Source organism: Mytilus edulis, chromosome 9, assembly GCF_963676685.1.
Source record: "Mytilus edulis chromosome 9, xbMytEdul2.2, whole genome shotgun sequence".
Taxonomy (NCBI): Eukaryota; Metazoa; Mollusca; class Bivalvia; order Mytilida; family Mytilidae; genus Mytilus; species Mytilus edulis.
Genome location: NC_092352.1, coordinates 74,362,054 through 74,377,750, shown reverse-complemented (window position 1 = coordinate 74,377,750; position 15,697 = coordinate 74,362,054). Strand labels below are relative to the sequence as shown.

General features: G+C 30.9%; 1 protein-coding gene across 11 annotated transcripts in view; it reads right to left on the bottom strand.

The window, feature by feature from the left end:
* LOC139489011 (scaffold attachment factor B2-like) overlaps positions 1 to 8,015 on the bottom strand; it is a 49,125-nt gene extending 41,110 nt beyond the window's left edge. For all 11 annotated transcript variants that reach the window (XM_071275039.1, XM_071275035.1, XM_071275036.1 and 8 more), the window contains exons 1-3: positions 7,864 to 8,015; positions 3,399 to 3,501; positions 1,816 to 1,847 (exon numbers count right to left, since the gene is read on the bottom strand). In XM_071275039.1, coding sequence (XP_071131140.1) covers positions 1,816 to 1,847; positions 3,399 to 3,501; positions 7,864 to 7,992 — 264 coding nt within the window. In that variant the 5' untranslated portion in view covers positions 7,993 to 8,015. The remainder of the gene's footprint in view (positions 1 to 1,815; positions 1,848 to 3,398; positions 3,502 to 7,863) is intronic.
* Positions 8,016 to 15,697: the final 7,682 nt, after the last annotated feature.

Genomic DNA, 15,697 nt, shown 5'->3' with positions numbered 1-15,697 from the left:
TAAACAGAAAGTCTACAAACATATGCTTTTTATAGCAAGCCCTTAGTTTTACCTTAGATGGCTGTCGTTTTTTGTTGACAAACAGCAAACACCCTCTGTCCCAATATCCTCAATTCATTATTTAAACAACAACTTCTTTTTGGTAAAGTTCATAATTATCTCAAGTTGCATCTTGGTTTAGCACCAACACTATTACTTTCAATACTGTTTGAGTTTTTATTTTATTCTGTACTCATAACACTTGTGTTGCATACATTTGTACCAATACATTTGATTAATTGGGGACTACACAACATCGCTTAGAAAGCAAACTAAATTTGGTGAAGGTATAGTCCAACTGAAGAGAGCATTTCTCTACGTTTTTTAAGTTAACTTATAATAAATAGGATTCTAAAGTTTCAATTACATGTATAACAGTAGTTGCAAATCAGAGATATTCATTCAAGAGTTTGAAAAGTTATGTACGATTTCTTATGCATGTATATACATGAAATACGCTTAGTTTACACTTGCTTATACCCTCCGCGGTATGAAGAACTCGTCACAAGAAATAAAATTTAAAAAATAAAATCCTCCCACCCACCCCATTTTTTTCAAAAATCTGGATGAAAATCTACTTATTAATTTTAGTTGGCCTAAACCTTTTGTTTAAATTTCATAGATTTCTATTTACTTATACTAAAATTATAGTGCGAAAACCAAATGTCTTTGGATGACAAAGATGACGCCAACGTCATACCAATATACGACTGCAAAAATTTCACAAAAATGTTTGTGGTCGTATAAAAACAACAGATAAGCCAATTAAATAAATGTCTGTGGTAAAATTTTAAGGATATTATAATCATGATAATTGAAAACTGTAGGAGTTGATTTCACAAACAAGATAAACACTTTTCCCAGACAAAAATAATCTTAATCTTCCCCACATAAATAAAACTAAACATTAAAACAAACCATATACAGTAAGAGGATAACCTATCCAAGTCACAATCAATCTGACTTGTTTAATTTCTATTTCAATCCTTAGATTTTTGTACAATGCATTTCAGATGATAAGCATAGTAAGAAGCAGCCATAAAAACTGAAGTAGACATAGAGATATCTTGATACTTGATTCTTAAGTCGACATGAAATTTTCTTCCAAAAAACTTCTGTACAATTAATCTGATGTCAAATAATATTGCAGAAGATCATTCACACAATTGTAATAATGTCAATTGCAAATGCTATCTTTTTAACTGCAAGAAAAATATACAAGAATGATGTGCGAGGACACGAATGGCCCTTCTCAAGCTTGCTTACACTACAACTTGTAAAATACCCAAAAATATATTTTGAGAGCATTTACATCATGTAATATCACTGCTAGTTTAAAAGACTTTATGTTATAAAGTTGTAAAGGGGCATAACTCTAATTCTAGAGCGGTGAGCGACTTACTGCACAACACTGTGAGTTTTGTATCCTATCATTGTGTCTGAGTTTCATAAAATTTGGATGAGTCAAACTTGTTATAGTTGGAGGGAAAAAAATGGGAGACAGATAGAAAAACACAAACACATACAGACAGTCATTGACTCAAAGGTAACCCTTAATGCCCCCTTTGCCTAGCTGAAGTGGCATAAAAACCTATACCTTTTGAAAGGGGCTGACAGTTTGATCAACTCTAAATGGCAAAATAAGAGCTTGTCTTTAAATGTACATTATTCTCATGATTCTACTTCTAGCTATAGATAAGTCTTCATTTGATTCACAGTATCTCCCGTTTTATAGTTTGAGGGACGTCTGAGATACATATTAATATTAGTACTTACTTCATTTGTCTTTCCTTTTCCTTTACTTAATCCTGAAAATATAAACAATACTTATATAACATTGCACTATATTTATTTATTATGTAGATTTACTCCAAACACTTTCTAAGAAAATCTATTTTCTGGGATTTCTAGGATTGCTTTTAGTACAGCCCTGTAACTCTGAGGACCCCCCTTTTTCCGTTCAATATTACATTAATTTAAATCAGAAACTGACATAGGATCTTGCATGACTGGATAGCAAGATTACAGGTCAAAACTTAATAAATTGTTCTGCTGAGCCAAGCTGGATACCTCAGATGTCCAACCCTGAAAAGTTAGGGCCAAAATATTCATGCTTGATACAGATCGGAATTTGGATTGTAATTGAATATTTGACACATCATAGGTTTCTGACAGAATAACTATAGTTAAAGAACTTCAAAGTTATTGTCTGGAAACTACAAAAATGCTTATTTGGGCCCCTTTTTTGGCCCCTTATTCCTAAACAGTTGGGACCATAACCTCCATGAATCAATCCCAACCTTCCTTTACTGGTTATAAACCTTGTGTTAAAATTTTATTGATTTCTATTTATTACTAAAGTTATTATCTAGAAACCATCTGTCTTCGGACGACGACAACAACGTGATATATACGACCAATTTTTTTTCAATTTTTGCTGTCGTATAAAAATAATAAACATTACATTACATGTAAAGGGAAAATTAAAACTTAAAATGTTTCCATGTCTTTCTCAAGATTTGCTTATGGGGTTGTGTTCAACTCTGCATCTAAATTGACTAGGATAACCAGGTTTCATGAAGAATAAGCCGTGGTTATGTCCATGCACCCCAACTTCTTCTGACAATCAAAACTTGATGACATGATATAGCCAAACATCAACAGTCCACCAGGGAAAACCAACATTCCTTTTGATGGCCATTTGTAAGATTTTTACAAACATAGTGAAAAGCAAACCGTAACGTAATCAGTTATTCTTCGTTCCGTTTTAGTGTTTCATACTGACTAATATGGTTTGTATTAGCTTAAGACCCTTCAACCATTAATGTGATAGATATATTAAAGACTGTTTTACAAAAGGATGGAACTGTTTTACTTTCAAAGTCGTATTATAGTGATATATCTACATGTATTATGTACGGATATCGACTCTCATCGGTTAATTTCTTCTTATACACATGCTTTTTAAACTTCCTGTTTAAACATACACACAAGTTTCTAAATTGTCTTTTAAGTGAATTAAACTTATTTTAACAATCATGAAGCGTTCTAGAATTATTTACAAGTAGTTTCAGCTTCTGTTTGATGGAAAACAGGTTTTTCCAAGAAAATACTGGAAACGACCGCACAGGATTTGAAATTACCAGAGTTTCATTAGACCTTTTCTAACAGTTACAAAAAGTTTTTTTACCTAAAATTTCGTGGGGAGAAGGGACTTTGTTCCAGTGTGAACTATACAAGCCTTTCTATGGTATGTCATTAGTGGCTATGGGCTGTTTCTTCCCTTTTGTCAAGTTGTAATCACCCCATATTCATTCTCAATGTTATGTTTATATAATGACATGAATAAGGTGACTTACTTGACTTTGTCTTTTTAATGGCTGGAGTGGTCTTCTTAGGAGTATTATTATCTTGAGATTCAAACATATATTCTTCTGGATTGTGTCCCTCATCTTCTAATGCCTGAAAGAAAGATTACAACTTTCAGCTGCATAATTTTACACAATGTAGATGACTACAACCTTCCCTTTCAAGCACAATCAATAGAACAGACATTTTCAATAAATTGATGAAAGCAATTTCAATTTCATCAATCATACATACATGATTAAATGAACTAGTGTCAAAGAAAATAGGTGTGTATTTACTTCTCTTGAAAACAGGGTTATAATTTGTGTTCCCCCTTTTTTTGGTTGTAGTAAATGTAAATAAATGTTTTCTACACATAGTTTTGTTCATAAAACCCAATGATAAAGGTGTACAAATGTGAGTATCACGAGAAAATTCATAAAACATTTTTTTATAGTATAACTATATATTTTGAAATTATCAATTTATCTTAAAATGTTGCACATATTTACTCCTTTTACCTGAGTTTTTACCAAATTGTACTGGTTGAAATTCTTTTCTTTTTTTTTTATACCTTTGTACCAAGAAAGATAACCCAAATTTTGACTGAAAAAAATTGTAGGCAACGAAATAAAACATCCCCATGATCCCCCAGGACAGGAGAGTTGAAATCATCAGGAATGATTCCATGCGTATAACATTTGGCTTTCCCTATCCTTTGATATTGTGCATTTTGTCAGGAATTCCAGTTTGAACAAATTCTGCAATAGACTCTTTGGACTTTGAAGGGTTTTTTTTCTCCAATATTTCTATAGTTGTGTGTGCTGTTATATCCTACCATATTACTTGATTAAATTTCTTGAAACTTTGTATCTCCTGTTAGATTACTATTTTGTTTTGTTCAGTTTGTTCAGGATGTTTTTCTTAGTTATAAAATTACACCCTTTTTCATTGTAAGTGATTCATATGCTGGTCATGTTTGCAACTCATCAGAATTCTTGTGACCCTATTTCATGAATTTTCTTGAAACTTCTGTAGTTTCCAGCTTAGAAGTTATCAAATTAACTTAAATATTTTTTAATTGTACAATTGAAATCTTCATATAGTTATATTCACTAATAAAATATTCAAATTAATATGGAACTAAACAAATCTCTTGTATCCTTTATTTAGTTTGAAATAATTGTATTAACCTAAAATTTCATTATAATTTTTAATATTTCTTATAATTATGTTATTAACATATTCATTCCAAATATATTTTTTGATTAAAAGTAATAAAATGTTTTTAATTTCTTTAAAATTCATAATAATTTTAACCCTAAAATCTACTATTTTTCCTTGTGAGAAAGTGATAAAATGTTGCAATTCTATAAAGTTCATTAATTATTGTTAACAGTTAAATACTTATAAAAACACCTTTTGCTATTATACAAACATCTATTGAAATATTTTTGTTGGCATTCAAGGAATAGGCAACATATTATACTTGTATATGTACATGTAAATTCTATAAGCTGTATTGCTTCTGAATAAAAGACTATTATTATTATTATTATTATTATTATATAAAATGTTGGCATTCAAGGAAGACACCATGGACAGACAGGCGGAGTGCAAACCTAAAGACCCCTTCCACTTAGTGGTAGGGGACTAATTAACTCAGAACTTTAAATTTATTTTATTTATTTATTTCAGTTTATAAATTATTTTACAACGAAACATATAAAAATTGGTGAATTTCCAGTAAGGGAGTGCAAATTACTAGAATCAGACAGAAAAACTACTGACCAAAGTATTTAAATGATTGCAGATTGTTTGTTTATTTCTACTAAAAGTAATGAAATATCCCCACAAATGCAGGGTTTTCAATATGAGCCCGCACCCAGCAAAATGTCGCGGTTTCAAAAGACGGAAATCGCCGGTTCAAATGTTTAACCAATAAATATTTTTGAAGAGAATAAAATAAAACAGTTTTTATTAACCTTTTGTCTCTTGGAGTTGGGGTTCTTAGTTTCATAGATTTTACAAATACAATGCGTTTTATAACCGACTGAACCATCACGTCTATATCATTTGTTTGTGTGATATTGCTTTGAAATAGTTTGCAATAATTTGAGGGTTTATTCAACAGGAAACCTCAATTTTAGTCATGACATTCGACATCAATTTAATTTTGTATGAATATTTACCTACGGACATGATGGACAGAATATTGATCTTCTTATATTACATTGTAAATCAAATTTTTTTTCTATGAAAAATAAATGTAAATCATTTTTGTCGAGCCTTCGACTTTAGTCGAAAAAGCGAGACTAAGCGATCCTACATTCCGTCGTCGTCGGTGTCGTCGGCGGCGGCGTCCACAAATATTCACTCTGTGGTTAAAGTTTTTGAAATTTTAATAACTTTCTTAAACTATACTGAATTTCTACCAAACTTGGACAGAAGCTTGTTTATGATCATAAGAAAGTATCCAGAAGTAAATTTTGTAAAAATAAAATTCCATTTTTTCCGTATTTTACTTATAAATGGACTTAGTTTTTCAAAGAGGAAACATTACATTCACTCTGTGGTTAAAGTTTTTAAAATTTTAATAACTTTCATAAACTATCCTTGATTTGTACCAAACTTGGACAGAAGCTTGTTTATGATCATAAGATAGTATCAAGAAGAAAATTTTGTAAAAATAAATTTCCACTTTTCCGTATTTTACTTATAAATGGACTTATTTTTTTGGCCAGAAACAAAACATTCACTCTGTGGTTTAAGTTTTTAAAATTTTTATAATGTTCTTAAACTATCCTGGATTTCTACCAAACTTAGACATAAGCTTGTTTCTGATCATAAGATATTATTCAGAAGTAAATTTTGTGAAAAAAAAATCACTTTTTCCGTATTTCACTTATAAATGGACTTAGTTTTTCTTCCAGTTAACATTGCATACAGTCTGCAGTTAAAGTTTATAAAACATTTATTAGATTCATAAACTATCCTGGATTTTTTACCAAACTTGGAAGCTTCTTTCAATCAAACGACAGTATCGAGAGGGAAATTTTTATTGACGTTTTTCCTCATTTTTGTTGAGTCTGCAATTAACAGCAAAAGTAGGCGAGACATTGGGTTCCGTGGAACCCTTACGAATTTTTTATTAATCTAATCTATATTCCTGAAAAAAATTATGGCATGAACATCGTTTTTTCATGCAGTTTTCCTTTCATTTTGGATGGGTTTTTTTCGCTAGAAAATCACGTAAGGCCTTAAAAAAAAAGATATGCGTTTCCGGTAACATCATTTTGAAAAATAGGGTCGGTAGGTCGGAATTCTTTTTTTTTTTTTTTTTTTTTTTTTTTTGACATCGTAAATGAAATCCGGAAAATTATCATGGTTTTTCCAAGTCCGGATCCGTAATTAGTTTCAAAAACCGGAAGTGTGCCATTTGCAATGTTTTTGAAGCACCTGCTGTGCAAATTTCTTGGATTTTAACCTATTTGGAATACCTTTTGACATTAATAAAATGTTTTACTGGCTTTCTATGCAAGTAGAAGCAAGAGAGAAAAAATATTATGTCATCTATCAGAAGCCTGTGTCAAAAACGGAGTCGGTTGATACAATTTTTTTTTTTTTTTTTTGAAGATCCAATAAAAAAGTTAGGGTCGGGGCTAAAAAACAGGGTCGGTCGGGTTACCGGAAACATCGATCTTTTTTTTCTCGGCCTAAGACGTAAGGTGCTTGTCATTTTGAAATTCATAAAAGTACCATTTGCTTGACCTTTTTTGTCTGCCACTAAGATTGATGACACTGAATGGAATGTACACAAAGCAATGGAGGCCTGAAGTGGGATTTTGTGAAGTTCTAAAATGTTTTAGGCATTCGGAAGTCAGGTTTCAAATGGCCATTAGAAAAATGGTGTTTTTGTACAATACGTTTGAATAACAATGAGATGGTTTTTTTTATTTAGAAGAGTAGAAAAAATGTATTCTGCACTAGTTTTAGCGTAATGACGTCAATGCGGATTTTTCCAATGTGATAAGTACAAACACAAATACCGAACGAACCAACAAGATGACCGATTTTAGACTACCCTCTTAGTATAAGGTCCTTATATTGTGTGAAATTTGCATACATTACCGAATCTGCAAATTATCAAAAAATATTGTATGGACCTACGAGCTACAGTTCCGTAGCTATGCCTGTTGATGAACAGTAAATACCACTATAATTTTGAAACGTAACAAAGGGAGATAATTTCAAATAAATCGAGAATTTGCGATTTGCATTTATAATACATATCTATGTTATTCAAAAACCTTTTCGATTAAAAAAAATGCTCATCAAGTATATTGTTGTAACTTGTTGTGTTTGAAACTGATATGAGTTGACCACAGGCTAGTGATAAGACCGAACAAGCACATGGGTTGATAAGGATTCCGGATACATAAACCTTTCAACTAAGCAATGGGAGAATTGCTATACCTTTTGTAAACGTTCTGTAAGAACTGCTTTAACACCATTTTTATCGAGACCACGCTTTTCTAGTTCTGCACGTAAATCTACAACGCGTAAATCCACCAATTTCTTCGCACCTTCCACTTGCGATGCCATTTTGTTGGAATAACCCGGATGGATAGCTAAAAACCGAAAAGATTGAAAACAAAAGTACTCAACAAAGGACTGAAATGCCAAAATTAAAAATTTCTGAATTTTATTTTAGTGTCTTAGAATGTAAAAAAATAAATAGATATTGTTTATTTAAATAGGATAGTCCCATTAGTTAAAACTAATCTTCCTGAGAGTCCTCAAAATAATAATACCATATTTATAAGTACATATATTATAATGATACACAATAATGAAAAAGCATATTAATTTGCACAATTGATGAACAATTTGTAACATTTTGTTTTAAAAGATACAAGTGTATTACTCATTTTTATTTCATTAAGTAAACTGTTCCATATTTGAGAACCTGAATATGTATATGTTGTTTTTTCTTTTAAATGTTTTTGGTTTTGGAAGACTAATAGTTTTTCATCAGCTGAACGTAAATCATAATTTTGATTACCAGTAAAATGAAAATTTTCTTGTAAAGAATTAGGAACCATATCATTTAATGATTTAAATACAAGTATTGCCTGTTGGCATTGAATGCGTTTTTCCACATTTAACCAGTTAAAACTATTAAATAATAAACTGAATGATGTCATTATGGACTATATGTCAGCTTCTACTATAACCCTATCAGATTTCTTTAATAACTTATTAAGTTTATTTATTCCACTTTCATAACAACTTTCCAATATATTGCAACAATAATCAAACAATGGCAGAATATAAGCATTAAAATAATAATACGTATATGCATAGGTAAATATTTTCTTATCTTTTGTAATAAATTGATTCAATTTCATATTGTACATGACATTTTATCTATTTGCTCATTCCAATTTAGGTTTTTATCAATATATTAACCAAGAAGTTTTTCACAATAAAATTTAAAAAATGTGAGCCAAGAATATAGTAAATTATTAATATATGAAATAAATAACAGAGGGCCAAGGATATAGCCTTTTGGTGCACCAGTTTTTATGCATTATGTATTAGTCATGACGTTATTGACCTTAACTTGTTGGCTTAGTTCAAACAAGTATGGCTTAAACCAGTCTAGTGTAAAGTTTGAAACATTATAACATTCAAGTTTTTTCAATAAAATTATATGATTAACCAGATCAAAAGCATTCTTTAAATCTAAAAATATAACTCTATATTCTTGGCTCACATTTTTTATAATTTGATTGTTGAATTTGATTTTTATTTTCATTGAGAAAAAAAAAACTGTAAAATAATATTTGCCTAAACCATTTGTAAACGTAATCATCGTGATTATTGCAAATTTGTTGTATTTTCGATATGCCTATAAATATCAAAGACAAATAAAAGAACACTGTAACAAGTAATTGAGCTGACAAACAACATCAGTCCCTCGAATTTATACTTCAAGACCATCTTATATCATTTGTGAAGTTGAAACTGAATAGTTATCCTATTATATAGTTCAGTATTTTTGTGATTTAAAATTTTTCCCAAACACATCCTCCATTTTGAAAAAAAATATCCTTAAATTAAACTGTTTTAAGTAGAATACTTCGCCAGATATATGTTTTAATATAACCGTACTCAAAAAAATATTAAAAAAGATGTGATATGATTGCCAATGAGACACTAACTCTCCATAAGAGACCAAAATGACACAGAAATTAACAACTATAGGTCACCGACAAACATACCTTTTTACCTTTTTTGGATTCGAGCGTCACTGATGAGTCTTTTGTAGACGAAACGCGCTGCTGGCGTAAATACAAAATTTAATCCTGGTATTTTTGATGAGTTTATACATAAAAACATTATTGGGTTAAATATGTTTGTGAGCCTTCATGTAAAAGACGACATACATTTTAACATGTTAGAATTGTACTTTTAAATTAATAATTTAAATTTTCACTTGGTATGGGGTTTTTTTCTCGAAAATATTTCATTAGGTCAAAAAAAGTCTTCTCATTTTCTGGTGTAGTGGAAAAATTTTGATGAAACGAAAATATATGATTTCAATATTTCAATTTAGTTTAACCCAATACAAAAATCTATTATTAACTTTTCGAGAGAAATTTTGAAAAAATTGATATGGAGACTATTCACTTCGTAACACTTTTTCAGTCAGGAAATTATAATGGGTCGAAAACCAGTTAAAGAAAAAGAGAGGCGAGAGATAGCGAAGGGACATTCAAACTCATAAGTCGAAAATAAAGTGACAAGTTTTAACGCCATATGGCTGTAAAAGAAAAAAATCATACAGACACACAATAGTACAAAAACAGAACTTAATCAAATAAAGACTGAGCACCATAAACCAAACCAAAAATGTGGGGTGATCGCAGGTGTTCCGACAGGGTAAGCGAACCCTGCTCCACACGTGGCACCCCGGCGTCGTGAATTGCCGGGACAAACATATAAAAACATGATTGCATTAAATATGTTTGTGAGCGTTCATGTAAAAGACGACACACATTTGTAGCATTCGATTAACAATGCAACTTGCAAACAGTCCCAGACTTTCTGTCTTTTTTAAAACTGAAATTGGTTAAAAGATGTAATGGTGTTGATTTGCATATGGTCGATTATACAAATCAACACCATTACATCTTTTAACCAATTTCAGTTTTGAAAAAGACAGAAAGTCTGGGACTGTCACAGCTCATGTTAAAGTTGAATTGTACTTCAATAATTTTAATTTTCACCTTGGTATGGCTTTTTATGCCCCACCTACGATAGTAGAGGGGCATTATGTTTTCTGGTCTGTGCGTCCGTTCGTCCGTCCGTCCGTTCGTCCGTCCGTTCGTTCGTTCGTTCGTCCGTCTGTCCCGCTTCAGGTTAAAGTTTTTGGTCGAGGTAGTTTTTGATGAAGTTGAAGTCCAATCGACTTCAAACTTGGTACACATGTTCCCTATGATATGATATTTCTAATTTTAATGCCAAATTAGAGATTTTACCCCAATTTCACGGTCCACTGGACATAGAAAATGATAGTGCGAGTGGGGCATTCGTGTACTGAGGACACATTCTTGTTTTCGAATATTTCATTAAGTTGTAGAATTGTTCAGATAACTACGTCCTGAAAGTATTTACTTTATCTTGTAGTCCTCACTCATGCCAACACTGATACTAAAAGAGAGACAAAAGATACTAAAGGAATAACATAAACAGTACCGACTTGCCTGAACCAGTCATCATTTCGACAATTTATACTATTTTCACAGTGATGCTCGATTCCGAAATTTTTAAAATATTCCTTACTCATATTTATGTTTCTATCAGGCGACGAAATATTGACCAATCTTGAAGGGAAAAGGTAAGTATGTTTTGTCTGAGTTCACATCTTTTCAATTTTATTTTAGTCATGATATAAAGGTGTTATCTGGGGGGGAGGGGGGTCTTTAAAATAAAAAACACCGCACGATTCGATACCGATTCCGTGGATTATGAGGCTTTTATTGGAACGGTGTACAATACGTTTTCAAAATAAATTGGTACCAAGAATGAAATTTGGATATAAGTGCAGACTGCAAGTGAACTGCAAAAACTACAATCTTTTCTGATTTCGTTGGAACGAAAGGTATTTAATTGTAGGAAAAGGAAGCATTGAAAATCGAAGTGTTCTGCTGATCACCAATCAACCAAATGTCCTTTTGACACCAAACAGATAAGTAGTCTCGACCTACTTACACATTGGGTTTTCAATACAAGTAAAGTATAAAAAATTTAAAACAACATAATAATATTTATTCACCAAATCTTGCTTGTTACTAATTTCACCAAGAGTCCATGCAATCTTCTGTTGATTTATCCTGTTACACTCCCATGCTTATTCAGTGAAATAAACAGCTGATCCAACTTATTAACTTATAACAATAATATAAAAGATGTACAATTGTCATATACAGAGACTAATTAATTCTAAAATTCTTTATAATTGACAATAACATTGGGCATCTTGATTTATATCTATATGTGTCTACTCTTTTAATAAATTCATTTTCAAAAATACTAAAGACATCAACAATGTTTGTTTTCTGCTCAGATACAAAATATGACTTATAAATAGAAATACTTAGTACTATTATTATTTTCTATGTTGTGTCATGTGTACTATTGTTTGTCTGTTTAGCTTTTCTTTTTCATCTCTAGCCATGGCGTTGTCAGTTTATTTTCGATTTATGAGTTTGACTGTCCCTCTGGTATCAAAGTTGAAACATGATACATTTTATAAATATACATTCGTGTGTCTTTCTTTTCTCTTCGTTGTAATCATTGATTTAATTGTACTCAAATAATTGTAATCATTTTGTAATCATTGTACCAAATTTAACTTGTGATTATTCTGCCTGTAATGGGCGTCTTTAATTGACAATAAAATATATTTGATTTGATTTTGATTTGGTATCTTTCGTCTCTCTTTTATTAGATAATTCAAAAAGTAATATTTACTATCTGTGATTTTATATCCGAATACAAGATGTTGCAATTTAATAACAAAATCTATTTACTTCTTTTAAAGGGGTCAGAGTTGTTTTGCCAAAATCTAGTCAATTATGTACAATTCAGAAAATATATACAGTGAGCATTTATAAAAGAGGGGCAAAAGATACCAGAGGAACAGTCAAACTCATAAATCAAAAATAAACTGACAACGCCATTGCTAGAGATGAAAAAGACAAACAGACAAACAATAGTACACAAGAAACAACATAGAAAACTAAAGGCTGAGCAACACTAACCCCACCAAAAAACTGGCGGTGATCTCAGGTGCTCCGGAAGGGTAAGCAGATCCTGCATCACATGTGGCACATAATCTTCTTTTTGATTACAAAAATTACACTCATCTGTCTTAGTTACTTTCCACTGCAATAACAGATTTTTCGTTGGAACAATATAATGAAATAATTTCCATATTATATATTTTTAATTTATTTTCAATCATATATTAAAAAATAAATTGGAACGATGAATTCATATTAAGTGTTTCTTGTATTTTAGGTATTCTAAGCCACCTGTTTATTCATATTGATGGCTCTAGTTTTATACTTATCAAAGAGTAATATACCATTTTATTTGTTAATAATAGTGTTGTCAAATCGTACACTTTTGCCTAACCGGTTACTCGGGTAATCGTTCGACCGATTAACCGGTTAACCGGTAATTTAAGTTGTGAAAGTCTTATCAATAGAACCCTACACATAGATATAAGATGTGGTATGATTGTCAATTTGACAACAAGTCATAAATACGCTTTTAGAATTGAAGTTTTTCCTTTAGCATTATAAGGCTTGTCTGTGAGGATTCCTGGCGAAGTTTGACTTTTAATAATCAAATACACCGTATCAACTATAGCGTTTGTACCAACTTCAGATTAAAAAATCCAAAAACAAAATCTTAATCTCGTAGAATTGAATATGTCATATGTCTGAAACCGATTATTCTTTCCTTTTCTCTTGTTGTCTCCGAAAATAATGGGGGGTGTTTCAATTTGAAATGATTAATTATAAAAAAGAAGATGTGGTACGATTGCCAATGAGACAATTCTTCACAAGAGACCAAAATGACACAGAAATTAACAACTATAGGTCATTGTACATGCTGTACGACCTGTTTCTTCACTGTATTTGCTTTTTTCTTTAAGCATGTTACTCGTACTTTCACGTATACATTGAGTACATCCACATTGGTTTGCATTTCACAATTTTTTAATTTAAAGTAAGACTAACCCTTGCACTACGGAGGTTGCACATTTAAATGTAGGTTTACACAATATTAGATCGAAAACGAAATAATGAAGTAATTAGTAAAATTAAATCTCATTACTGATTTAAAGTTACTGTTAAAAAACATGTTTACTAATTATGTTACTTAAAGATCCTGCCCCGAACTCTAATTAATTTTATGTTTTTAGGATTAACAATAGCAATCAATATACTGGACAATTGATCTGTCAAACTAATTACCATGACGACAATATTTAAATAAAACAACTATTTAATGATTTGATTTTCAACACTTTATATCAAATCTATCGAAATTGAAAAAAGTCTTGTTAACCGGTTAGCGTTTTTGGTATTCGGTATTCGGTCGTTCGACCGATTAACCGGTTAACCGTTGACAACACTAGTTAATAATGTAGTCTCCGTAAAATGATTTTTCCATACGATCTTCTTTCTCTGAATATAAACTGTAGATATGACAGAACTTTTTTTTGAACATCTTCGATCCATTCGTTTGGGATAGATTTTATTAAGTTGTGAAATTCAGTGATCCAGTTTATTTAAAACTTTAATTTGTTTAAAATGTAGATTGCAGATAATGACATTTTATCATCTAAGATATCATTTATGTAAATCAGATCACTCTTAAGGATGTATTCTTCTGACGTTTCAGTCTCGTTGAAATCTCGTTCTGGTATTATTTCTAAAGTATGTGATACAAGCGCAAAATATCAATAAATTTAAAAAAAATTATAATCAAACTTATAATTAACTCTATAAAAAAATTTGATATTTCCAAAGAGTAGTTTTTGAGTAATCAATATTTCAAATTTTATTACCAATCAAGTCAGTCTTTTTAGCCAAAATGTTTAGAAAATGGGTGAGGGATACAAAAAAATATTTTACAAGAAACATGAAAATCCTACATCCCTTTTTTCTTTTCAAATTTCTTACATATGTTTTTTTCAATCATTTATAACAAAGAAGTTGAAAAAATAAAGATTATATGTTTTTGCTGTTGTGCCATTTATTTGTATATTTTTGTAAAACATGTAAAATTGATAACATGCATCACAAAAAGTACAACACAGCACAACATGTCACACAAACGACCAACAACTTTCTCTTCAGGAAAAACAGACGCACAAACAAAGACAAACAACAACCAATAATTCATCCAGACAACCTGACTTACAATAGCCTATAGTATTTTATTTTTATTTGAATTATATTTAAGTAAAAAATTTAACGAATGATGAACCTGTATACATAAGTCATTAACGTTTCCGATGATCAGCGTATAGTTTATAAAATGTATCGGTCGTTTCTGATCTAAACTCAAAATCAAAATAGAGTATTTTACAAAAAACAAAGAAACAAATCATGATTAAAAGAAAAATATGTAGAGAACAGGTACCGGTATTTGAATCAAACAGTAATACTCAATAAAGTCATCATTAATAACATACAATTAATTACTCTTTTGTTCACCTTTCTATCGAATATAACTCAAAATCAATAACCCAACAAGAACCTGAGACAAACATTGCGAGAGAGCAATGTAAAAACTGGATATATAACCTAACTGTGAACCGATGACAAACAGTGCGAGAGAGCAATGTAAAAACTGGATATATAACCTAACTGTGAACCGATGACAAACATTGCGAGAGAGCAATGTAAAAACTGGATATATAACCTAACTGTGAACCGATGACAAACAGTGCGAGAGAGCAATGTAAAAACTGGATATATAACCTAACTGTGAACCGATGACAAACAGTGCGAGAGAGCAATGTACAAACTGGATATATAACCTAACTGTGAACCGATGACAAACAGTGCGAGAGAGCAATGTACAAACTGGATATATAACCTAACTGTGAACCGATGACAAACAGTGCGAGAGAGCAATGTACAAACTGGATATATAACCTAACTGTGAACCGATGACAAACAGTGCGAGAGAGCAATGTAAAAACTGGATATATAACCTA